This window comes from Hemitrygon akajei, chromosome 6 (genome assembly GCF_048418815.1).
Source record: "Hemitrygon akajei chromosome 6, sHemAka1.3, whole genome shotgun sequence".
NCBI lineage: Eukaryota > Metazoa > Chordata > Chondrichthyes > Myliobatiformes > Dasyatidae > Hemitrygon > Hemitrygon akajei.
In genome coordinates, this window is record NC_133129.1 from 7447628 (window position 1) to 7467341 (window position 19714).

Consider the following 19714-nt stretch of genomic DNA (forward strand, 5'->3'; position numbering starts at 1 on the left):
AATGGGGATGGGGTTGTGGATGTGCATGGACATGGGAATGGGGATGGGAATGGGGTTGGGGTTGTGGATGTGCATGGACATGGGAATGGGGATGGGGTTGTGGATGTGCATGGACATGGGAATGGGGATGGGGTTGTGGATGTGCATGGACATGGGAATGGGGATGGGAATGGGATGGGGTTGTGGATGTGCATGGACATGGACATGGGAATGGGGATGGGAATGGGATGGGGTTGTGGATGTGCATGGACATGGGAATGGGGATGGGAATGGGGATGTGCATGGACATGGGAATGGGGATGGGAATGGGATGGGGTTGTGGATGTGCATGGACGTGGGAATGGGGATGGGAATGGGATGGGGTTGTGGATGTGCATGGACATGGGAATGGGGATGGGGTTGTGGATGTGCATGGACATGGGAATGGGGATGGGGTTGTGGATGTGCATGGACATGGGAATGGGATGGGGTTGTGGATGTGCATGGACATGGGAATGGGATGGGGTTGTGGATGTGCATGGACATAGGAATGGGATGGGGTTGTGGATGTGCATGGACATAGGAATGGGAATGGGGATGGGAATGGGATGGGGTTGTGGATGTGCATGGACGTGGGAATGGGGATGGGAATGGGATGGGGTTGTGGATGTGCATGGACATGGGAATGGGGATGGGGTTGTGGATGTGCATGGACATGGGAATGGGATGGGGTTGTGGATGTGCATGGACATGGGAATGGGGATGGGGTTGTGGATGTGCATGGACATGGGAATGGGGATGGGGTTGTGGATGTGCATGGACATGGGAATGGGATGGGGTTGTGGATGTGCATGGACATAGGAATGGGGATGGGGTTGTGGATGTGCATGGACATGGGAATGGGGATGGGGTTGTGGATGTGCATGGACATGGGAATGGGGATGGGAATGGGATGGGGTTGTGGATGTGCATGGACATGGGAATGGGGATGGGAATGGGATGGGGTTGTGGATGTGCATGGACATGGGAATGGGAATGGGGATGGGGTTGTGGATGTGCATGGACATGGGAATGGGGATGGGAATGGGGATGGGGTTGTGGATGTGCATGGACATGGGAATGGGGATGGGGTTGTGGATGTGCATGGACATGGGAATGGGAATGGGGATGGGAATGGGGATGGGAATGGGAATGGGGATGGGAATGGGATGGGGTTGTGGATGTGCATGGACATGGGAATGGGGATGGGGATGGGGTTGTGGATGTGCATGGACATAGGAATGGGGATGGGGATGGGGTTGTGGATGTGCATGGACATGGGAATGGGGATGGGAATGGGATGGGGTTGTGGATGTGCATGGACATGGGAATGGGGATGGGAATGGGATGGGGTTGTGGATGTGCATGGACATGGGAATGGGGATGGGGATGGGGTTGTGGATGTGCATGGACATGGGAATGGGGATGGGAATGGGGATGGGGTTGTGGATGTGCATGGACATGGGAATGGGGATGGGGTTGTGGATGTGCATGGACATGGGAATGGGGATGGGAATGGGATGGGGTTGTGGATGTGCATGGACATGGGAATGGGGATGGGAATGGGGATGGGGTTATGGATGTGCATGGACATGGGAATGGGGATGGGGTTGTGGATGTGCATGGACATGGGAATGGGGATGGGAATGGGATGGGGTTGTGGATGTGCATGGACATGGGAATGGGGATGGGAATGGGATGGGGTTGTGGATGTGCATGGACATGGGAATGGGGATGGGAATGGGATGGGGTTGTGGATGTGCATGGACATGGGAATGGGGATGGGGTTATGGATGTGCATGGACATGGGAATGGGGATGGGGTTGTGGATGTGCATGGACATGGGAATGGGGATGGGAATGGGATGGGGTTGGGGATGGGGTTGTGGATGTGCATGGACATGGGAATGGGGATGGGGATGGGGTTGTGGATGTGCATGGACATGGGAATGGGGATGGGGTTGTGGATGTGCATGGACATGGGAATGGGGATGGGGTTGTGGATGTGCATGGACATGGGAATGGGAATGGGAATGGGGATGGGGTTGTGGATGTGCATGGACATGGGAATGGGAATGGGAATGGGGATGGGGTTATGGATGTGCATGGACATGGGAATGGGAATGGGGATGGGAATGGGATGGGGTTGTGGATGTGCATGGACATAGGAATGGGAATGGGGATGGGAATGGGGATGGGGTTATGGATGTGCATGGACATGGGAATGGGGATGGGAATGGGGATGGGAATGGGGTTGGGGTTATGGATGTGCATGGACATGGGAATGGCGATGGGAATGGGGATGGGAATGTGGATGGGGTTGTGGATGTGCATGGACATGGGAATGGGAATGGGGATGGGGTTGGGGTTGTGGATGGGGTTGTGGATGTGCATGGACATAGGAATGGGGATGGGAATGGGGTTGTGGATGTGCATGGACATGGGAATGGGGATGGGAATGGGAATGGGGATGGGAATGGGATGGGGTTGGGGATGTGCATGGACATGGGAATGGGAATGGGGATGGGAATGGGATGGGGTTATGGATGTGCATGGACATGGGAATGGGAATGGGGATGGGAATGGGATGGGGTTGTGGATGTGCATGGACATAGGAATGGGAATGGGGATGGGAATAGGGATGGGGTTATGGATGTGCATGGACATGGGAATGGGGATGGGGTTATGGATGTGCATGGACATGGACATGGGAATGGGGATGGGAATGGGATGGGGTTGTGGATGTGCATGGACATGGGAATGGGGATGGGAATTGGGATGGGAATGGGATGGGAATGGGATGGGGTTGTGGATGTACATGGACATAGGAATGGGGATGGGGTTGTGGATGTACATGGACATGGGAATGGGAATGGGGATGGGAATGGGATGGGGTTGTGGATGTGCATGGACATGGGAATGGGAATGGGGATGGGAATGGGATGGGGTTGTGGATGTGCATGGACATAGGAATGGGATGGGGTTGGGACCAGTGATGGGGCTTGGAATGGGGACAAGGTTGGGTTTCGTGATTGGATGTGAGGATGGGGATGAGGACCGAATTCGCAATGGGATGGGTTGGGACTGGTGCCACTGTTTAGACATGGGGTTTGGGGATTTAAATGACGATGGGGCTGGGACCAGTGATGGGGATTGGAGTGGGGACAAGAATGGGTTTCATGATGGGATGCGATGGGTTGGGTCTGGGAATGGGGGGGATGAGGAATGAATTTGCAATGGGATGGGGTTTGGGAATGGGATTGGGATGGTGTTTGGGAATGGGATTGAGATGGGGTTTGGGAATGGGATTGGGATGGGGTTTGGAGAAGGATGAGCAATGCAATTGGAGATGAAATCTCACCTGCAGTGGATGACCAGGGGCCCTGTGTGAGGGTCAATTTGATTGACAGCCTTCAGCAGCCGATAGATACCAATGGGATTCCTGGGAATGCCATGATCAGGCCACTGCAGGTATTGGAATTGCTGTATTTTCCGGGAGGACCCAGGTGCAGTTCCAGCCTGAGAGGAGAAGGAGAAGTTGGGAGAAATCAGTGTTGTACACGGTCCATCCCAAGTCCTGACCCCAACCGACCTCTGACCTTCCCCTCACCCTCTGACCTTGTGCAGCTCCAGGGTGCGGTTGGTAAACTCCTTGCTCCTGGGACTCGTCGCGCTGATCTTGGTGACAGTGAAGTCCCCAAAGGTTTGGCTTGCCTCCTTCGGCCAGTATCGCTCACACTTACACTGCAAAGGAAAGGCACGAGTTACTCTCACACCACAGGCTGGCAGGGATCAAGAGAGGGCAGAGGTCATATAGGGTCAGAGGGGTCAATAGGGTCACAAGGGGATGGAATGGGGGTCAGTATGGGGTCAATACAGGTCACTGGAGGGTAGGGTGGGGTCACGAGAGGGCAGAGTGGGGTCATTGTGGGGTCACAAGAGGGCAGAGTGGGGTCACAAGAGGGCAGAGTGGGGTCACTGCGGGGTCACAAGAGGGCAAGGTGGGGGTCAGCGTGCAGTTATGGGAGGGCAGAGTGGGATAACTGGGGTAGGGTCTGGGGGTTGACTCACCTTTCCCTGCTCACTGACTCTGGTTAACATGACGATCCTGCTGGAGCCTTCCTGCCACACCATGTGCCAGAAGTCAGCAATAGTTTCCTCCATTGGCCCTGTGGGATCAGGCAACACAACAGGTGAACCAGCCCCCTTTGCACCCCACCACTGTGCAGGTAACTGGGGCTAACGCCTGGGGGAGGGTTGAGGGGGCCAAGTCATTGGGTATATTCATAGTGGAGGTTGATTGGTTCTTGATTAGTCAGGGCGTGAAAGGTAATGGAGAGAAGGCAGGAGAATGAGGTTGAGAGAGGAAGAATAAATCAGCCATAGTAGAATGTCTCGGTTGGCCGAGTGGCCTAACTTTGCTCCTATGTCTTATGGTCTTATTGGTTCAGTGGATGTGATGATTGAGTCAGGGTCAGCCTGTGGAGATCAGGGATAGGAGACCGGCATCACGGGTCAGGAATGTCTGGGTCTGACTGTGGTCTGAGGTCAAAGATACCTGAGGTCAGGCTTGCTAGGGTGTGCCCAGGGTCACCACAGTGGCCCAAGGTGTGTCCAGATTGGTGAGCGACGGCAGTGGTGACACCATCTGACTCCAACACTCACCTTGTGCTGCGATGTAATAGTTTTGCCTTCTGAAGCCCTACAGGGAAGGAGCAAAACGTTATTGTCGAGCGGGGGAGAAGTCCACCAACACCTCCCATGGCACTCTGACCTCTGACTCCTGGCCTATCCCTCAGAGCACTCTGCCCCCCCCGTCACCCGCATTGCACTGATGAATTCCAATGCACTCTGACCTCTGACACACCCCTATTGGACTGTAACCTCTGATCCTTGTCCCTCCGATTTGGACCGCACCCCTCCCCGCTTCCACTGGCAGGATTGTGTGAGCTGCTCAAACAGCTGCTGTCCGATGACCGACTCCTCCATCTTGGATCCACAGAGAATGGCTGATCATTAACACTGGCTGGCCAGGATGCTGAATCTCAACCTTGGAGGAGCTGACCGGTGACTCCAGTTCTGGCCGGACTGCCCATACAGTCCTTGAGCCTCTATGGGTACCGGGGAAGGCCTGGTGACTGGGGAGATACCCCTGGCCTGTGCTGCTGCCTGACCTGGGTGCTCTCCGCCCTTTGAGAAACAACGGGTCCTTGCCTCGGCCAGGGCCTCCATTCTGGCCCGAATGACCTACCCGGACTAATCCTACTTGGTCCTGTGCCAATCCATCCAGGAAAACACCTGTCACTTCTGGACCTTGGTCCACCTCGGGAACTAGAGGCCATAGGTTAAGGGTGAAAGATGAAATGTTTAAGGACAACCTAAGGGGATCTTCTTCACCCAGAGGGCGGTGCAAGTGTGGAACAATTTCAGTATTTCAACACAAGAGAAATTTGGTTAGGTACATGGATGGGAGGGGTAAGAGGGGCTCTGGTCCAAGTACAAGTTGGTGGGATGCAGCAGAATTAGAGTTTGGCACAGATTAGATGGGCAGTTTTGACATTTAAGAAAAACTTGGACAGGTACATGGATGAGAGGGGTTTGGAGGGATATGGCCCAGGTGCAGGTCAGTGGGACTAGGCAGAAAAATGGTTCAGCACAGCCAAGAAGGGCCAAAAGGCCTGTTTCTGTGCTGTAATGTTCCGGTTCTATGGCTGAAGGGCCTGTTTCTGTGTGCAGTGTTCTATGATCTTACCTCAAGGACTACTCTGTCATCACCTTTCTCTCCCCTGACCAGGAGAGAATACCTGTGGCTTTTGGACTGTGACCGAGCTCTGACATTTGTCATTGCTCAGAGAACATTGTGTTCAGTGGGTCTTTGACTATGCCTCTCCATTTTGGGAGGAATTCTGTCTGTGAGGCCAACTGGACTCGAGGGTGGAGAGCGAGTTGCTCGAGAGAGCTCGTGAAGGTGTGGGGTGACTCTGAATGGGGTGACCTCACAGCAGGGATCTCTATTCACGCCCAGTCTTCAAAAACCTCTTCACTGGACATGGCGGAAAATGCTTCAGCCTTGTCACACATCAGGAGCTACCACCTCCTATTTGCTGTGCCCTGCACCCCACAGCCCATGCTGACACTCACGTCAATATAGCTGGCATTGATATATCCATTACTGCAGCCCTTCAGCACCACACGCGAGTTGTCATCTGTCAAAGGCAGAGGAGGTGAGAGAAGATTCAGTAAATCTACCAACACACAACACTTACAGCAGGGAAGGACCGCCTGGTACTTACTGACACAGCAGAGGAATTCCACCTCCCTGCACTCCACTGATCCTGTCCTTTCTGCTGTTTGTCCTGCTCCCGGTTGAACACCACATCTCCACTGCTATCGCAGTGTGTTGCTGACCCCAATTCCTGGCTGCAGAATGCCTCACTGACTCACTTTAGGTCCTGTCAACAATCACCTGTACAACATACTTTGGGCTGGTCTCACCAAGTCCCTCTGTCATTGGACGCACGGTGCGGAAATCACATCAAACCAACAAGTCCCTTCTCCAGCAATTATTTACCCATACAGCCTGGAGTCAGGCTTTCTAGCACTTCGAGTTGCACTGTCCCATTAACTCTCCTACCACCATGTCCATTCTAATCCGTTTCCACACCCCCGTGTCCATTCTAATCCATCTCCACACCCCCGTGTCCATTCTAATCCGTCTCCACACCCCCGTGTCCATTCGAATCCGTCTCCACACCCCCGTGTCCATTCTAATCCGTTTCCACACCCCCGTGTCCATTCTAATCCGTTTCCACACCCCCGTGTCCATTCTAATCCGTATCCACACCCCCGTGTCCATTCTAATCCGTTTCCACACCCCCGTGTCCATTTTAATCCGTATCCACACCCCCGTGTCCATTCTAATCCGTATCCACACCCCCGTGTCCATTCTAATCCGTCTCCACACCCCCGTGTCCATTCTAATCCGTCTCCACACCCCCGTGTCCATTCTAATCCGTTTCCACACCCCCGTGTCCATTCTAATCCATCTCCACACCCCCGTGTCCATTCTAATCCGTCTCCACACCCCCGTGTCCATTCGAATCCGTCTCCACACCCCCGTGTCCATTCTAATCCGTTTCCACACCCCCGTGTCCATTCTAATCCGTATCCACACCCCCGTGTCCATTCTAATCCGTTTCCACACCCCCGTGTCCATTTTAATCCGTATCCACACCCCCGTGTCCATTCTAATCCGTATCCACACCCCCGTGTCCATTCTAATCCGTTTCCACACCCCCGTGTCCATTTTAATCCGTATCCACACCCCCGTGTCCATTCTAATCCGTATCCACACCCCCGTGTCCATTCTAATCCGTTTCCACACCCCCGTGTCCATTCTAATCCATCTTCTCACCCCCGTGTCCATTCTAATCCGTTTCCACACCCCCGTGTCCATTTTAATCCGTATCCACACCCCCGTCCATTCTAATCCGTTTCCACACCCCCGTGTCCATTATAATCCATCTTCTCACCCCCGTGTCCATTCTAATCCGTATCCACAGCCCCGTGTCCATTCTAATCCGTTTCCACACCCCCGTGTCCATTCTAATCCGTTTCCACACCCCGTGTCCATTCTAATCCGTTTCCACACCCCTTGTCCATTCTAATCCGTATCCACACCCCCGTGTCCATTCTAATCCGTTTCCTCACCCCCGTGTCCATTTTAATCCATATCCACACCCCCGTGTCCATTCTAATCCGTTTCCACACCCCCGTGTCCATTCTAATCCATCTTCTCACCCCTGTGTCCATTCTAATCCGTTTCCATACCCCCGTGTCCATTCTAATCCATCTTCTCACCCCTGTGTCCATTCTAATCCGTTTCCTCACCCCCGTGTCCATTTTAATCCATATCCACACCCCCGTGTCCATTCTAATCCGTTTCCACACCCCCGTGTCCATTCTAATCCATCTTCTCACCCCTGTGTCCATTCTAATCCGTATCCACACCCCCGTGTCCATTCTAATCCGTTTCCTCACCCCCGTGTCCATTCTAATCCGTATCCACACCCCCGTGTCCATTCTAATCCGTTTCCACACCCCCGTGTCCATTCTAATCCATCTTCTCACCCCTGTGTCCATTCTAATCCGTTTCAACACCCCCGTGTCCATTTTAATCCGTATCCACACCCCCGTGTCCATTCTAATCTGTTTCCACACCCCCGTGTCCATTCTAATCCGTTTCCACACCCCCGTGTCCATTCTAATCCATCTTCTCACCCCTGTGTCCATTCTAATCCGTTTCCACACCCCCGTGTCCATTCTAATCCGTCTCCACACCCTCGTGTCCATTCTAATCCGTCTCCACACCCCCGTGTCCATTCTAATCCTCCACACCCCCGTGTCCATTCTAATCCGTCTCCACACCCCCGTGTCCATTCTAATCCGTATCCACAGCCCCGTGTCCATTCTAATCCGTTTCCACACCCCCGTGTCCATTCTAATCCGTATCCACACCCCCGTGTCCATTCTAATCCGTTTCCACACCCCCGTGTCCATTCTAATCCATCTTCTCACCCCCGTGTCCATTCTAATCCGTTTCCACACCCCCGTGTCCATTTTAATCCGTATCCACACCCCCGTGTCCATTCTAATCTGTTTCCACACCCCCGTGTCCATTCTAATCCGTATCCACACCCCCGTGTCCATTCTAATCCGTTTCCACACCCCCGTGTCCATTCTAATCCGTTTCCACACCCCCGTGTCCATTCTAATCCGTATGCACAGCCCTGTGTCCATTCTAATCCGTTTCCACACCCCCGTGTCCATTCTAATCCATCTTCTCACCCCCGTGTCCATTCTAATCCGTATGCACAGCCCTGTGTCCATTCTAATCCGTTTCCACACCCCCGTGTCCATTCTAATCCATTTCCACAGCCCCGTGTCCATTCTAATCCGTCTCCACAGCACCGTGTCCATTCTAATCCGTCTCCACACCCCCGTGTCCATTCTAATCCGTCTCCACACCCCCGTGTCCATTCTAATCCGTCTCCACACCCCCGTGTCCATTCTAATCCGTCTCCACACCCTCGTGTCCATTCTAATCCTCCACACCCCCGTGTCCATTCTAATCCATTTCCACAGCCCCGTGTCCATTCTAATCCGTCTCCACAGCACCGTGTCCATTCTAATCCGTCTCCACACCCCCGTGTCCATTCTAATCCGTCTCCACACCCCCGTGTCCATTCTAATCCGTCTCCACACCCCCGTGTCCATTCTAATCCGTCTCCACACCCCCGTGTCCATTCTAATCCGTCTCCACACCCTCGTGTCCATTCTAATCCGTCTCCACACCCCCGTGTCCATTCTAATCCTCCACACCCCCGTGTCCATTCTAATCCGTCTCCACACCCCCGTGTCCATTCTAATCCGTTTCCACAACCCCGTGTCCATTCTAATCCGTTTCCACACCCCCGTGTCCGTTCTCATCTGCTCGCACCATCTCCCTATACAGACGACGTGCTGGACACGGGCATCATTGTGTCACAGTCATTGAGGGTTGACGGGGCTGTTCCTGTGTTGTACGCACTATGTTCTTACCGTTCTTTGCTTCAAGGTGAACTGACTCCAACTTTCCAGTCTCACCTCATAACTAAACCGCTCCTTTCCAGACAATGTCCTGGTATATTTCCTCTGCACCCTCTCCAGTACTCTCACAGCTTTCCTGCGGAACTACACCCAGCAGTGCAGCTCACGTACACATGAGCTTGGAGCATTAGTCCCCTGCTTTTGTATCCAGTGCCCCAACTCATGAAGGCTGATATCCCAGGTGGCTTCTGAACCACATTATCTACCACCTACCAGGGTCTTTGGGCTTGTACTCCAATGTCCCTCTGTTCCTCAATATTTCCAAGGACCTAACTTTTCTTGGTTTATGTCCTAGCCTCAAAGAGCTTCCAAAATGCAACAGCTCACATTCAGGTGGGTTAAACTCCACCTGCTATTTCTCTGCTCACCTTGTTCTCAGACCACCCTCACAACGTGTCCCATCCACATTCTCCCTTAGCCAGGCTGCTTGTTGAATTCTCAGAACGCTGTGTATCAAACACACCTTCCTCTTCTGAGTCCATATGGGGTTTGCCCGACCCAGTCATAGCCAATCACAGCTTGGTAACAGACTCCAGCATTTACCTACTACAGGTGCAGGACTTGATCACCTCTGTCAGTCCCCGTCCTCTGCTCACATCCCTTTTCCCTTCTGCACAGAACACAGAGCAGTACAGCCCAGGAACAGGGTCTTCAGCCCACGATGGTGTGATGAACCAGCTAAAGAGCAAATCCAAAACAGCCAAACACTAATCCCTACTAATTACATAATCCCTCCATCTTCCTCACATCCATGTGACTATCCAAATGTCTCTTAAAAGTCTCCAATGTCTTTCCCTTTACCACCTTATCAGGCATCCACCACATTCCACTTGAACCTACCCCCCTCATCTTTAATACACGCCCTCATTTCAACCTTGGGAAACAGATGCTCTTTGTCCACTCTGTCGATGCCTCTCATAAGACCCTAAGACAGCAGCAGAATGAGGCTATTTGGCCCATCGAGTCTGCTCTGCCATTCAATCATGGCTGATGCTTTTCTCTCTTGCACAACTCCACTGCCCAGCCTTCTCCCCATAATCTTTGATGACATGTCCAATCAAGCTCTGCCTTAGATAGACCATCGACCTGGCCTCCACAGCAGCCTGTGGTAATAAATTCCACAAATTCAATACCCTTTGTCTCAAGAAATTTCTACATATCTCTGTTTTAAATGGACACCCCTCTATCCTGAGGCTGTGCCCTCTTGTCCTCGACTCTCCCACCATGGGAAACATCCTCCCCACATCTACTTTGTCTAGGCCTTTCAACATTCAAAAGGCTTCAATGAGATGCCCCCTCATTCTTCTGAATTCCAGCGAGTACAGACCCAGAGCCAACAAACATTCCTTGTCTGATAACCGTTAACTTCCCGGAATCATCCTCCTCTGAACACTCTCCAGTGCCAGCACATCTTTTCTAAGATGAAGGACCCAAAACTGTTCACAATCCTCAAGGTGAGGCCTCACCAGTGCCTTATAAAGTTTCAGCATCACATCCTAGCTCCAGTTGCAGGTTGATGCCCTACCCTCATCAATCCCTCTTGTCACCTTGTCAAAAAAACTCAATCAGCTTGGTAAAGCACAACCTGACCTGCACAAAGCATGCTGGCTCTCCCTAATTAGGCCAGGGGTTTCCAAAGGTTCAAATATCCCATCCCAAAATAATTTTCTCCAGCAATTTCCCTACAACTGACATGAGATTCACCAGTCTATAGTTCCCAGGATTTTCCCTTGTTCCCTTCTTAAACGGAGGTATAACATTCACTACTCGTCAGTCCTCTGGGACCTCGCTTGTGGCTGGAGAGGACATGAGATACTGATCAAGGGCCCAACAATCTAGTCTCTTGCCTCCTTCAATAGCCTGGAATAAATCTCATCAGATCCTGGGGGCTTATCCTCCTTACTGCTCATTAGGAGGCCCAACACTTCCTCCTCTTTCACCTCTAAATGCCTTAACATATTTATACACTCAGCACTGATCTCCTGGTCCTCCATATCCTCTTCCTCGGTAAATACTGAAGCAAGGTACTCATTAAGTACCTCACTCACGTTCCCCGCATCCAAGCACGATGTCAATGTTTAGGATTCCTTTTTATGTTTCTCTCTTTGCTTCTAGTTGCTGCTTTGTGCACCCCCTCTGATCCTTCAGCGTGCAGCTCATCTCTCACCAGTGCCGATGACCTGACATCTGTCCTCTGCTAATTCTTTCTGCTCAGCTTTACTCTCTCATGGACGCTTCAAAATGCTGGGCTGATGCTTCTATGCCATCTCCTCGGTCATACAGGATCCCTGATTTTCCATTTCCTGCTGCCACACAGGAACTGGTTCCAAGATCTCCACAAGAGAGGCCTCCCATGGGTCGTTTCTCCAGAAGCCTTAGATTGGGTTTATCTGGACCAGTGCTGTGTTCACCCTGTTTGGACCGCTTATGTCTATTTCAATCCTTACATAACCATGACAAAACCAAAAGTACATTCGAGCCACACTCACATGGTAAAATAGTGACGTATCGGTTCTTGCTTGAGTTCTGCGGTTCTTTCGCAACAGTGCAGGTATGTAGCGGGTAATTTGACAAATTCTGTAAACAGGGAGAACACAAGTCAGTGTACGTACACAGACGGATGTTGCTGCCTCTTGTGTCTCTGTGTAATCCACACTGAGATGGCCCGCTGGGATTGTGATGTAGAGAGACTGGAAAGCTGCACCCTGGGCCTTGGCAGATGGAAGTGTAATGTTAGAAACTGCAAAGGTAATCTGGTGCACAACAGAATATTTCTTCAATACCAAGAAAGTGGATAATGCTGATGTCGAAGGACTGAGAATCTGAGACAGGTTGTCCACGTGAACGTCCTTGGCAGAAGGATGAGTGAGAAATCTGAGGCGTTTTGTATGAATATCACGAGCAAGACAGCAGTTAAGGACAGGATAGACACTAAAGGCAGAATTTATGACCGGAGCCACAACTAGCATCTAAAGTCCATAATGAGAACTTGATATTCAGCAAGGAGTAGAGTAGATGCAGCTCATATTTTTTTATTCTATGTTAATATCAAGATGTCAGGTGTCTTGCAAAACATTAGGGTGAATTTCCCCAAGACCGGATGGAATCTAGACTCACAAACATTCAGGGCTTTTGTGAAGGCTGCTGAGGGAGCAGGGGTGTGTATGAGAGGGTGCGGATTTTCAGGGTGTGCGGGGATGGATACGGGGTATCAGGGTGTGCTGGGATGGGTTCGGGGTATCAGGGTGTGCTGGGATGGGTACGGGGTATCAGGGTGTGCGAGGATGGATACGGGGTATCGGTGTGCGGGGATGGATACGGGGTATCAGGGTGTGCGGGGATGGATACGGGGTATCAGGGTGTGCGGGGATGGATGCGGGGTATCCGGGTGCGAGGATGGATACGGGGTATCGGTGTGCAGGGATGGATACGGGGTATCGGTGTGCGGGGATGGATACGGGGTATCGGTGTGCGGGGATGGATACGGGGTATCGGTGTGCTGGGATGGGTACGGGGTTTCAGTGTGCGGGGATGGATACGGGGTATCAGGGTGTGCGGGGATGGATACGGGGTATCAGGGTGTGCGGGGATGGGTACGGGGTATCAGGGTGTGCGGGGATGGGTACGGGGTATCGGTGTGCGGGGATGGGTACGGGGTATCGGTGTGTGCGGGGATGGGTACGGGGTATCGGTGTGTGCGGGGATGGGTACGGGGTATCAGGGTGTGCGGGGATGGGTACGGGGTATCAGGGTGTGCGGGGATGGGTACGGTGTATCAGGGTGTGTGGGGATGGGTACGGGGTATAAGGGTGTGTGGGAATGGGTACGGGGTATAAGGGTGTGTGGGAATGGGTACGGGGTATCAGGGTGTGTGGGTATTGGTACGGGATATCAGGGTCGGGGATATGTACGGGGTATCAGGGTGTGTGGGAATGGGTACGGGGTATCAGGGTGTGTGGGGATGGGTAAGGGGTATCAGGGTGTGTGGGGATGGATACGGGGTAATGGTGTGCTGGGATGGGTACGGGGTATCAGGGTGCGGGGATGGATACGGGGTATCGGTGTGCTGGGATGGGTACGGGGTATCAGGGTGTGCGAGGATGGATACGGGGTATCGGTGTGCGGGGATGGGTACGGGGTATCAGGGTGTGCGAGGATGGATACGGGGTATCGGTGTGCGAGGATGGATACGGGGTATCGGTGTGCGGGGATGGATACGGGGTATCAGGGTGTGCGGGGATGGATACGGGGTATCAGGGTGTGCAGGGATGGATGCGGGGTATCCGGGTGCGAGGATGGATACGGGGTATCGGTGTGCAGGGATGGATACGGGGTATCGGTGTGCGGGGATGGATACGGGGTATCGGTGTGCGGGGATGGATACGGGGTATCGGTGTGCTGGGATGGGTACGGGGTTTCAGTGTGCGGGGATGGATACGGGGTATCAGGGTGTGCGGGGATGGATACGGGGTATCAGGGTGTGCGGGGATGGGTACGGGGTATCAGGGTGTGTGGGAATGGGTACGGGGTATCAGAGTGTGTGGGGATGGGTACGGGGTATCAGGGTGTGTGGGGATTGGTACAGGGATCAGGGTCTGGGTGGGTAGTTGGGAGGGGGATCAGGGTGTGGGTGGTTAGTTGGGTGGGGGATCAGGGTCTGGGTGGGTAGTTGGGTGGGGGAGCAGGGTCTGGTGGGTAGTTGGGTGGGGGAGCAGGGTCTGGGTGGGTAGTTGGGTGGGGGAGCAGGTCTGGGTGGGTAGTTGGGTGGGGAATCAGGTCTGGGTGGGTAGTTGGGTGGGAATCAGGGTGTGGGTGGGTAGTTGGGTCAGGGATCAGGGTCTGGGTGGGTAGTTGGGTGGGGAATCAGGTCTGGGTGGGTAGTTGGGTGGGGAATCAGGTCTGGGTGGGTATGTGTGTTGGGGAGCAGGGTCTGGTGGGTAGTTGGGTGGGGAATCAGGGTGTGGGTGGGTAGTTGGGTGGGGGATCAGGGTCTGGGTGGGTAGTTGGGTGGGGAAACAGGGTGTGGGTGGGTAGTTGGGTGGGGGAGCAGGGTCTGGGTGGGTAGTTGTGTGGGGGATCATGTCTGGATGGGTAGTTGGGTGGGGAATCAGGTCTGGGTGGGTATGTGTGTCGGGGAGCAGGGTGTGGGTGGGTAGTTGGGTGGGGGATCAGGGTTTGGGTGGGTAGTTGTGTGGGGGATCATGTCTGGATGGGTAGTTGGGTGGGGAACAGGGTCGAGGTGGGTAGTTGGGTGGGAATCAGGGTCTGGGTGGGTAGTTGGGTGGGGGAGCAGGGTCTGGGTGGGTATGTGTGTTGGGGAGCAGGGTCTGGTGGGTAGTTGGGTGGGGGAGCAGGGTCTGGGTGGGTAGTTGTGTGGGAATCAGGGTCTGGGTGGGTAGTTGGGTCGGGGAGCAGGGTCTGGGTGGGTAGTTAGGTGGGGGAGCAGGGACTGGGTGGGTAGTTGGGAGGGAGATCAGGGTCTGGGTGGGTAGTTGGGTGGGGGAGCAGGGTCTGGTGGGTAGTTAGGTGGGGGAGCAGGGTCTGGGTGGGTAGTTGTGTGGGAATCAGGGTCTGGGTGGGTAGTTGGGTGGGGAATCAGGGTCTGGGTGGGTAGTTGGGAGGGAGATCAGGGTCTGGGTGGGTAGTTGGGTCAGGGAACAGGGTCTAGGTGGGTAGTTGGGTGGGAATCAGGGTCTGGGTGGGTCATTGGGTCAGGAAACAGGGTCTGGGTGGGTAGTTGGGTGGGGGAGCAGGGTCTGGGTGGGTAGTTGGGTGGGGAATCAGGGTCTGGGTGGGTAGTTGGGTGGGGGAGCAGGGTCTGGGTGGGTAGTTGGGTGGGGGATCAGGGTCTGGGTGGGTAGTTGGGAGGGGGATCAGGGTCTGGGTGGGTAGTTGGGTCGGGGAGCAGGGTCTGGGTGGGTAGTTGGGTGGGGAATCAGGGTCTGGGTGGGTAGTTGGGTGGGGGAGCAGGGTCTGGGTGGGTAGTTGGGTGGGGGATCAGGGTCTGGGTGGGTAGTTGGGAGGGGGATCAGGGTCTAGGTGGGTAGTTGGGTCTGGGAGCAGGGTCTGGGTGGGTAGTTGGGAGGGGGATCAGGGTCTGGGTGGGTAGTTGGGAGGGGGATCAGGGTCTGGGTGGGTAGTTGGGTGGGGGAGCAGGGTCTGGGTGGGTAGTTGGGTGGGGGAGCAGGGTCTGGGTGGGTAGTTGGGAGGGGGATCAGGATCTGGGTGGGTAGTTGGGAGGGGGAGCAGAGTCTGGGTGGGTAGTTGAGTGGGGGATCAGGGTCTGGGTGGGTAGTTGGGAGGGGGATCAGGGTCTGGGTGGGTAGTTGGGAGGGGATCAGGGTCTGGGTGGGTAGTTGGGTAGGGGATCAGGGTCTGGTTGGGTAGTTGGGTGGGGGATCAGGGTCTGGGTGGGTAGTTGGGTGGGGGATCAGGGTCTGGGTGGGTAGTTGGGAGGGGGATCAGGGTCTGGGTGGGTAGTTGGGTGGGGGATCAGGGTCTGGGTGGGTAGTTGGGTGGGGGATCAGGGTCTGGGTGGGTAGTTGGGTGGGGGAGCAGGGTCTGGGTGGGTAGTTGGGAGGGAATCAGGGTCTGGGTGGGTAGTTGGGTGGGAATCAGGGTCTGGGTGGGTAGTTGGGTGGGGGAGCAGGGTCTGGGTGGGTAGTTGGGTCGGGGAGCAGGGTCTGGGTGGGTAGTTGGGTGGGAATCAGGGTCTGGTTGGGTAGTTGGGTGGGGGAGCAGGGTCTGGGTGGGTAGTTGGGTTGGGGAGCAGGGTCTAGGTGGGTAGTTGGGTGGGAATCAGGGTCTGGTTGGGTAGTTGGGTGGGAATCAGGGTCTGGTTGGGTAGTTGGGTGGGAATCAGGGTCTGGGTGGGTAGTTGGGTGGGGGAGCAGGGTCTGGTTGGGTAGTTGGGTGGGGGATCAGGGTCTGGGTGGGTAGTTGGGAGGGGAATCAGGGTCTGGGTGGGTAGTTGGGTGGGGGATCAGGGTCTGGGTGGGTAGTTGGGTCGGGGAGCAGGGTCTAGGTGGGTAGTTGGGTGGGAATCAGGGTCTGGTTGGGTAGTTGGGTGGGGGAGCAGGGTCTAGGTGGGTAGTTGGGTGGGAATCAGGGTCTGGGTGGGTAGTTGGGTCGGGGAGCAGGGTCTAGGTGGGTAGTTGGGAGGGGGATCAGGGTCTGGGTGGGTAGTTGGGTGGGGGATCAGGGTTTGGGTGGGTAGTTGGGTGGGGGATCAGGGTCTGGGTGGGTAGTTGGGTGGGGAATCAGGGTCTGGGTGGGTAGTTGGGTGGGAATCAGGGTCTGGGTGGGTAGTTGTGTGTTGGGGAGCAGGGTCTGGGTGGGTAGTTGTGTGTTGGGGAGCAGGGTCTGGTGGGTAGTTAGGTGGGGGAGCAGGGTCTGGGTGGGTAGTTGGGAGGGGGATCAGGGTCTGGGTGGGTAGTTGGGTCAGGGAACAGGGTCTGGGTGGGTAGTTGGGTCAGGAATCAGGGTGTGGGTGGGTAGTTGGGTGGGGGATCAGGGTCTGGGTGGGTAGTTGGGTGGGGGAGCAGGGTCTGGGTGGGTAGTTGGGTCAGGAATCAGGGTCTGGGTGGGTAGTTGGGTGGGGGAGCAGGGTCTGGGTGGGTAGTTGGGTGGGGGAGCAGGATCTGGTTGGGTAGTTGGGTGGGGCAGCAGGGTCTGGGTGGGTAGTTGGGTGGGGGATCAGGGTCTGGGTGGGTAGTTGGGTGGGGGATCAGGGTCTGGGTGGGTAGGTGGGTCAGGGAACAGGGTCTGGGTGGGGGATAAGGGTCTGGTGGGTGGCTGGATGTGGGGGAGCAATGTCTTTATGGGTAGGTGTAGAGCAGAGTCTGGGTATGTAGCTGGATGGGGCATCTGGTTTTGGGCTGGTAGGTGAGGGGGGAGAGTCTTGGTTTCAGCTGGCTGGGGGAGAAGGTGTTTGATGTCATCACTCACTCTGAACTCCTTTGCTAGCTGATCAGCGTCCTGATCTTCACCACTGCTGTCTTCATCCAGCAGCCTCATCTTGGTGAGGAACTTCAGCAGGTTGGACACGTTGATCTCTGATTTCACCACTGTGAGAAAGCAGACAGGTTAATGAGAGAGGGAGCAAAGGGCAGATCGGAGAAGATCAGAGACAGAATAAAAAGAGGGAAAGATGAAGGGTGAGAGGTGAGGGTGTGGGCCACCCAGTGTGATGTTACTGTGACGTGGTTCAGTTTATGCACTCAGCTGCTGCAGGTAGACCTTTCCATTATGCACAGCACAAAACAGGACCTTCGGCCCATCTAGTCCATGCCAAAACCATTTAAGCTGCCTACTGCCATCATCTGCACCGGGTCCATCGGCCCCCATACCCCTACCATCCATTTACCTCTCGGAACCTCTCTTAGATGTTGAAATTAAACTCCCATGTGTACTGCCTGTGCTGGCAGCTCATTCCACACTCTCACAACCCTCTGAGTGAGAAACCTCCCCCTCATGTTCTCCTTAAACTTCTCACCTAAGGTGACAAGAAGAGCTTGAGGCACTGAGGATGTGAGCTACGTGTTGCATGTTCAGTTTGTTGGGGTATTTGGACAGGAAACTCCGGAGGAAGGATGTCCAGCTCAACATGGATGGGAGTGCTTCAGCACGTGTGACAGCAAGGCTGTGACGTTGTAGAGAGATGTTCTTGGTTTTCTGCGTCAGCTGTTTAACGGCCCACTCAACGTGGGGCAATTCTCACCGCTTCAACACCATCTCTTCGTGGTGAGATTGCTCAGCTCTCTCTGGTGCATGCTGCAGAATAACTCTGGACTGAAGCTGGTGCAGATCAGGGTTTTGCTCTGGAATGTTACAATCATAGGCCACTGCAGCACAGAAAGTGGCCAGTCAGCCCATCTCACGCATGCAGAATCTGCCAATCTCCATTAATCTGCACCAGAGCCCTCCATACTCCTCTCATCCATTTACCTATCCAAATTTCTCTTACATTTTGAGATCAAACACACATGAACCATTTCCAGTAACAACTTGTTCCACACTCTCTGAGTGAATTAGTTTCCCCTCATGTTCCCCTTAAACTTTTCACCTCTCACCTTTAACTCGTGACCTCTAGTTGTAGTCCCATCCGAGAGTGGAAAAAGCCTGGGTGCATTTACCCTATCTATACCCCTCATACCCTTCATCAAATCTCCTCTCAGTCTTCTATGTTCCTTTATAACACAGGTCCTCCGTATCCCTGTAATTTTCTTCTGTACTCATTCAACCTTGTACTTATGTTTCCTGCAGCTGGGTGACAAAAACTGCAAACAAGGCCTCACCAACCAGTACTTAACACAACTTCAACATAACATCCCAACTCCTGCACACAACATTGACTTATAAAGGCCAATATGCCTAGTTTTCTTTTCCACCCTATCTACCTGTGGTGCTGCTTTCAAGGAATTATGGATCTGTATTCCCAGATCCCTCTGTTCTACTGCACTCCTCGGTGCCCGACTGTTCTCTGTGTAAGACGTACAGTACCCAGGTTGGTGCTTGCAGATTGCAACACTCTACATTGGTCTGGATGAAGTTCCAGCTGGTCCGGATCCTGCTGCAAGATTTGATAGCCTTCCCTGCTGTCCACTACACCCCCAGTCTTGCTGTCGTCTGCAAACTGGCCGATCCAGATAACCTCATTATCATCCAGACCTTTGATAGAGATTGCAAACAACAACAGACACAGCGCCGATCCCTGCAGCACTCCACCAACCATGGGTTCCAGTCAGAGAGACCACCATCAACGACCTCATCTTGAATGTGACTGAACCCTAATGCGAAACCTGATGCAGAGTGACTGAACCTTCTTGACCAACCTCCCATGGAGGACCTTGTCAAAGGCCTTGCATGTAGACAACGTCCACTGCCTTGCCTTCATCAACGTTCCTGGTAACTTTCTCAAAAAACTCTAAGATTGGCGAGGCACAATAGAGGAGATACAAATGTCATTTCAGAATGCTGCACTTCCTGGGGTTGACAGTCAACAGCCTGCGTTAGGCAGCTGTGTGTCAGCGTGTGTGGGCAGTGACAGG

General features: G+C 54.0%; 1 protein-coding gene across 1 annotated transcript in view; it reads right to left on the minus strand.

The window, feature by feature from the left end:
• Positions 1 to 19714, minus strand: part of LOC140728837 (receptor-type tyrosine-protein phosphatase kappa-like) — a 740427-nt gene that overhangs the window by 86681 nt on the left and 634032 nt on the right. The window contains exons 3-9 of the mRNA XM_073047833.1: positions 17613 to 17731; positions 12155 to 12242; positions 6159 to 6223; positions 4683 to 4719; positions 4089 to 4186; positions 3636 to 3761; positions 3379 to 3536 (exon numbers count right to left, since the gene is read on the minus strand). Of these exons, the coding sequence (XP_072903934.1) occupies positions 3379 to 3536; positions 3636 to 3761; positions 4089 to 4186; positions 4683 to 4719; positions 6159 to 6223; positions 12155 to 12242; positions 17613 to 17681 (641 nt within the window). The 5' untranslated portion in view covers positions 17682 to 17731. The remainder of the gene's footprint in view (positions 1 to 3378; positions 3537 to 3635; positions 3762 to 4088; positions 4187 to 4682; positions 4720 to 6158; positions 6224 to 12154; positions 12243 to 17612; positions 17732 to 19714) is intronic.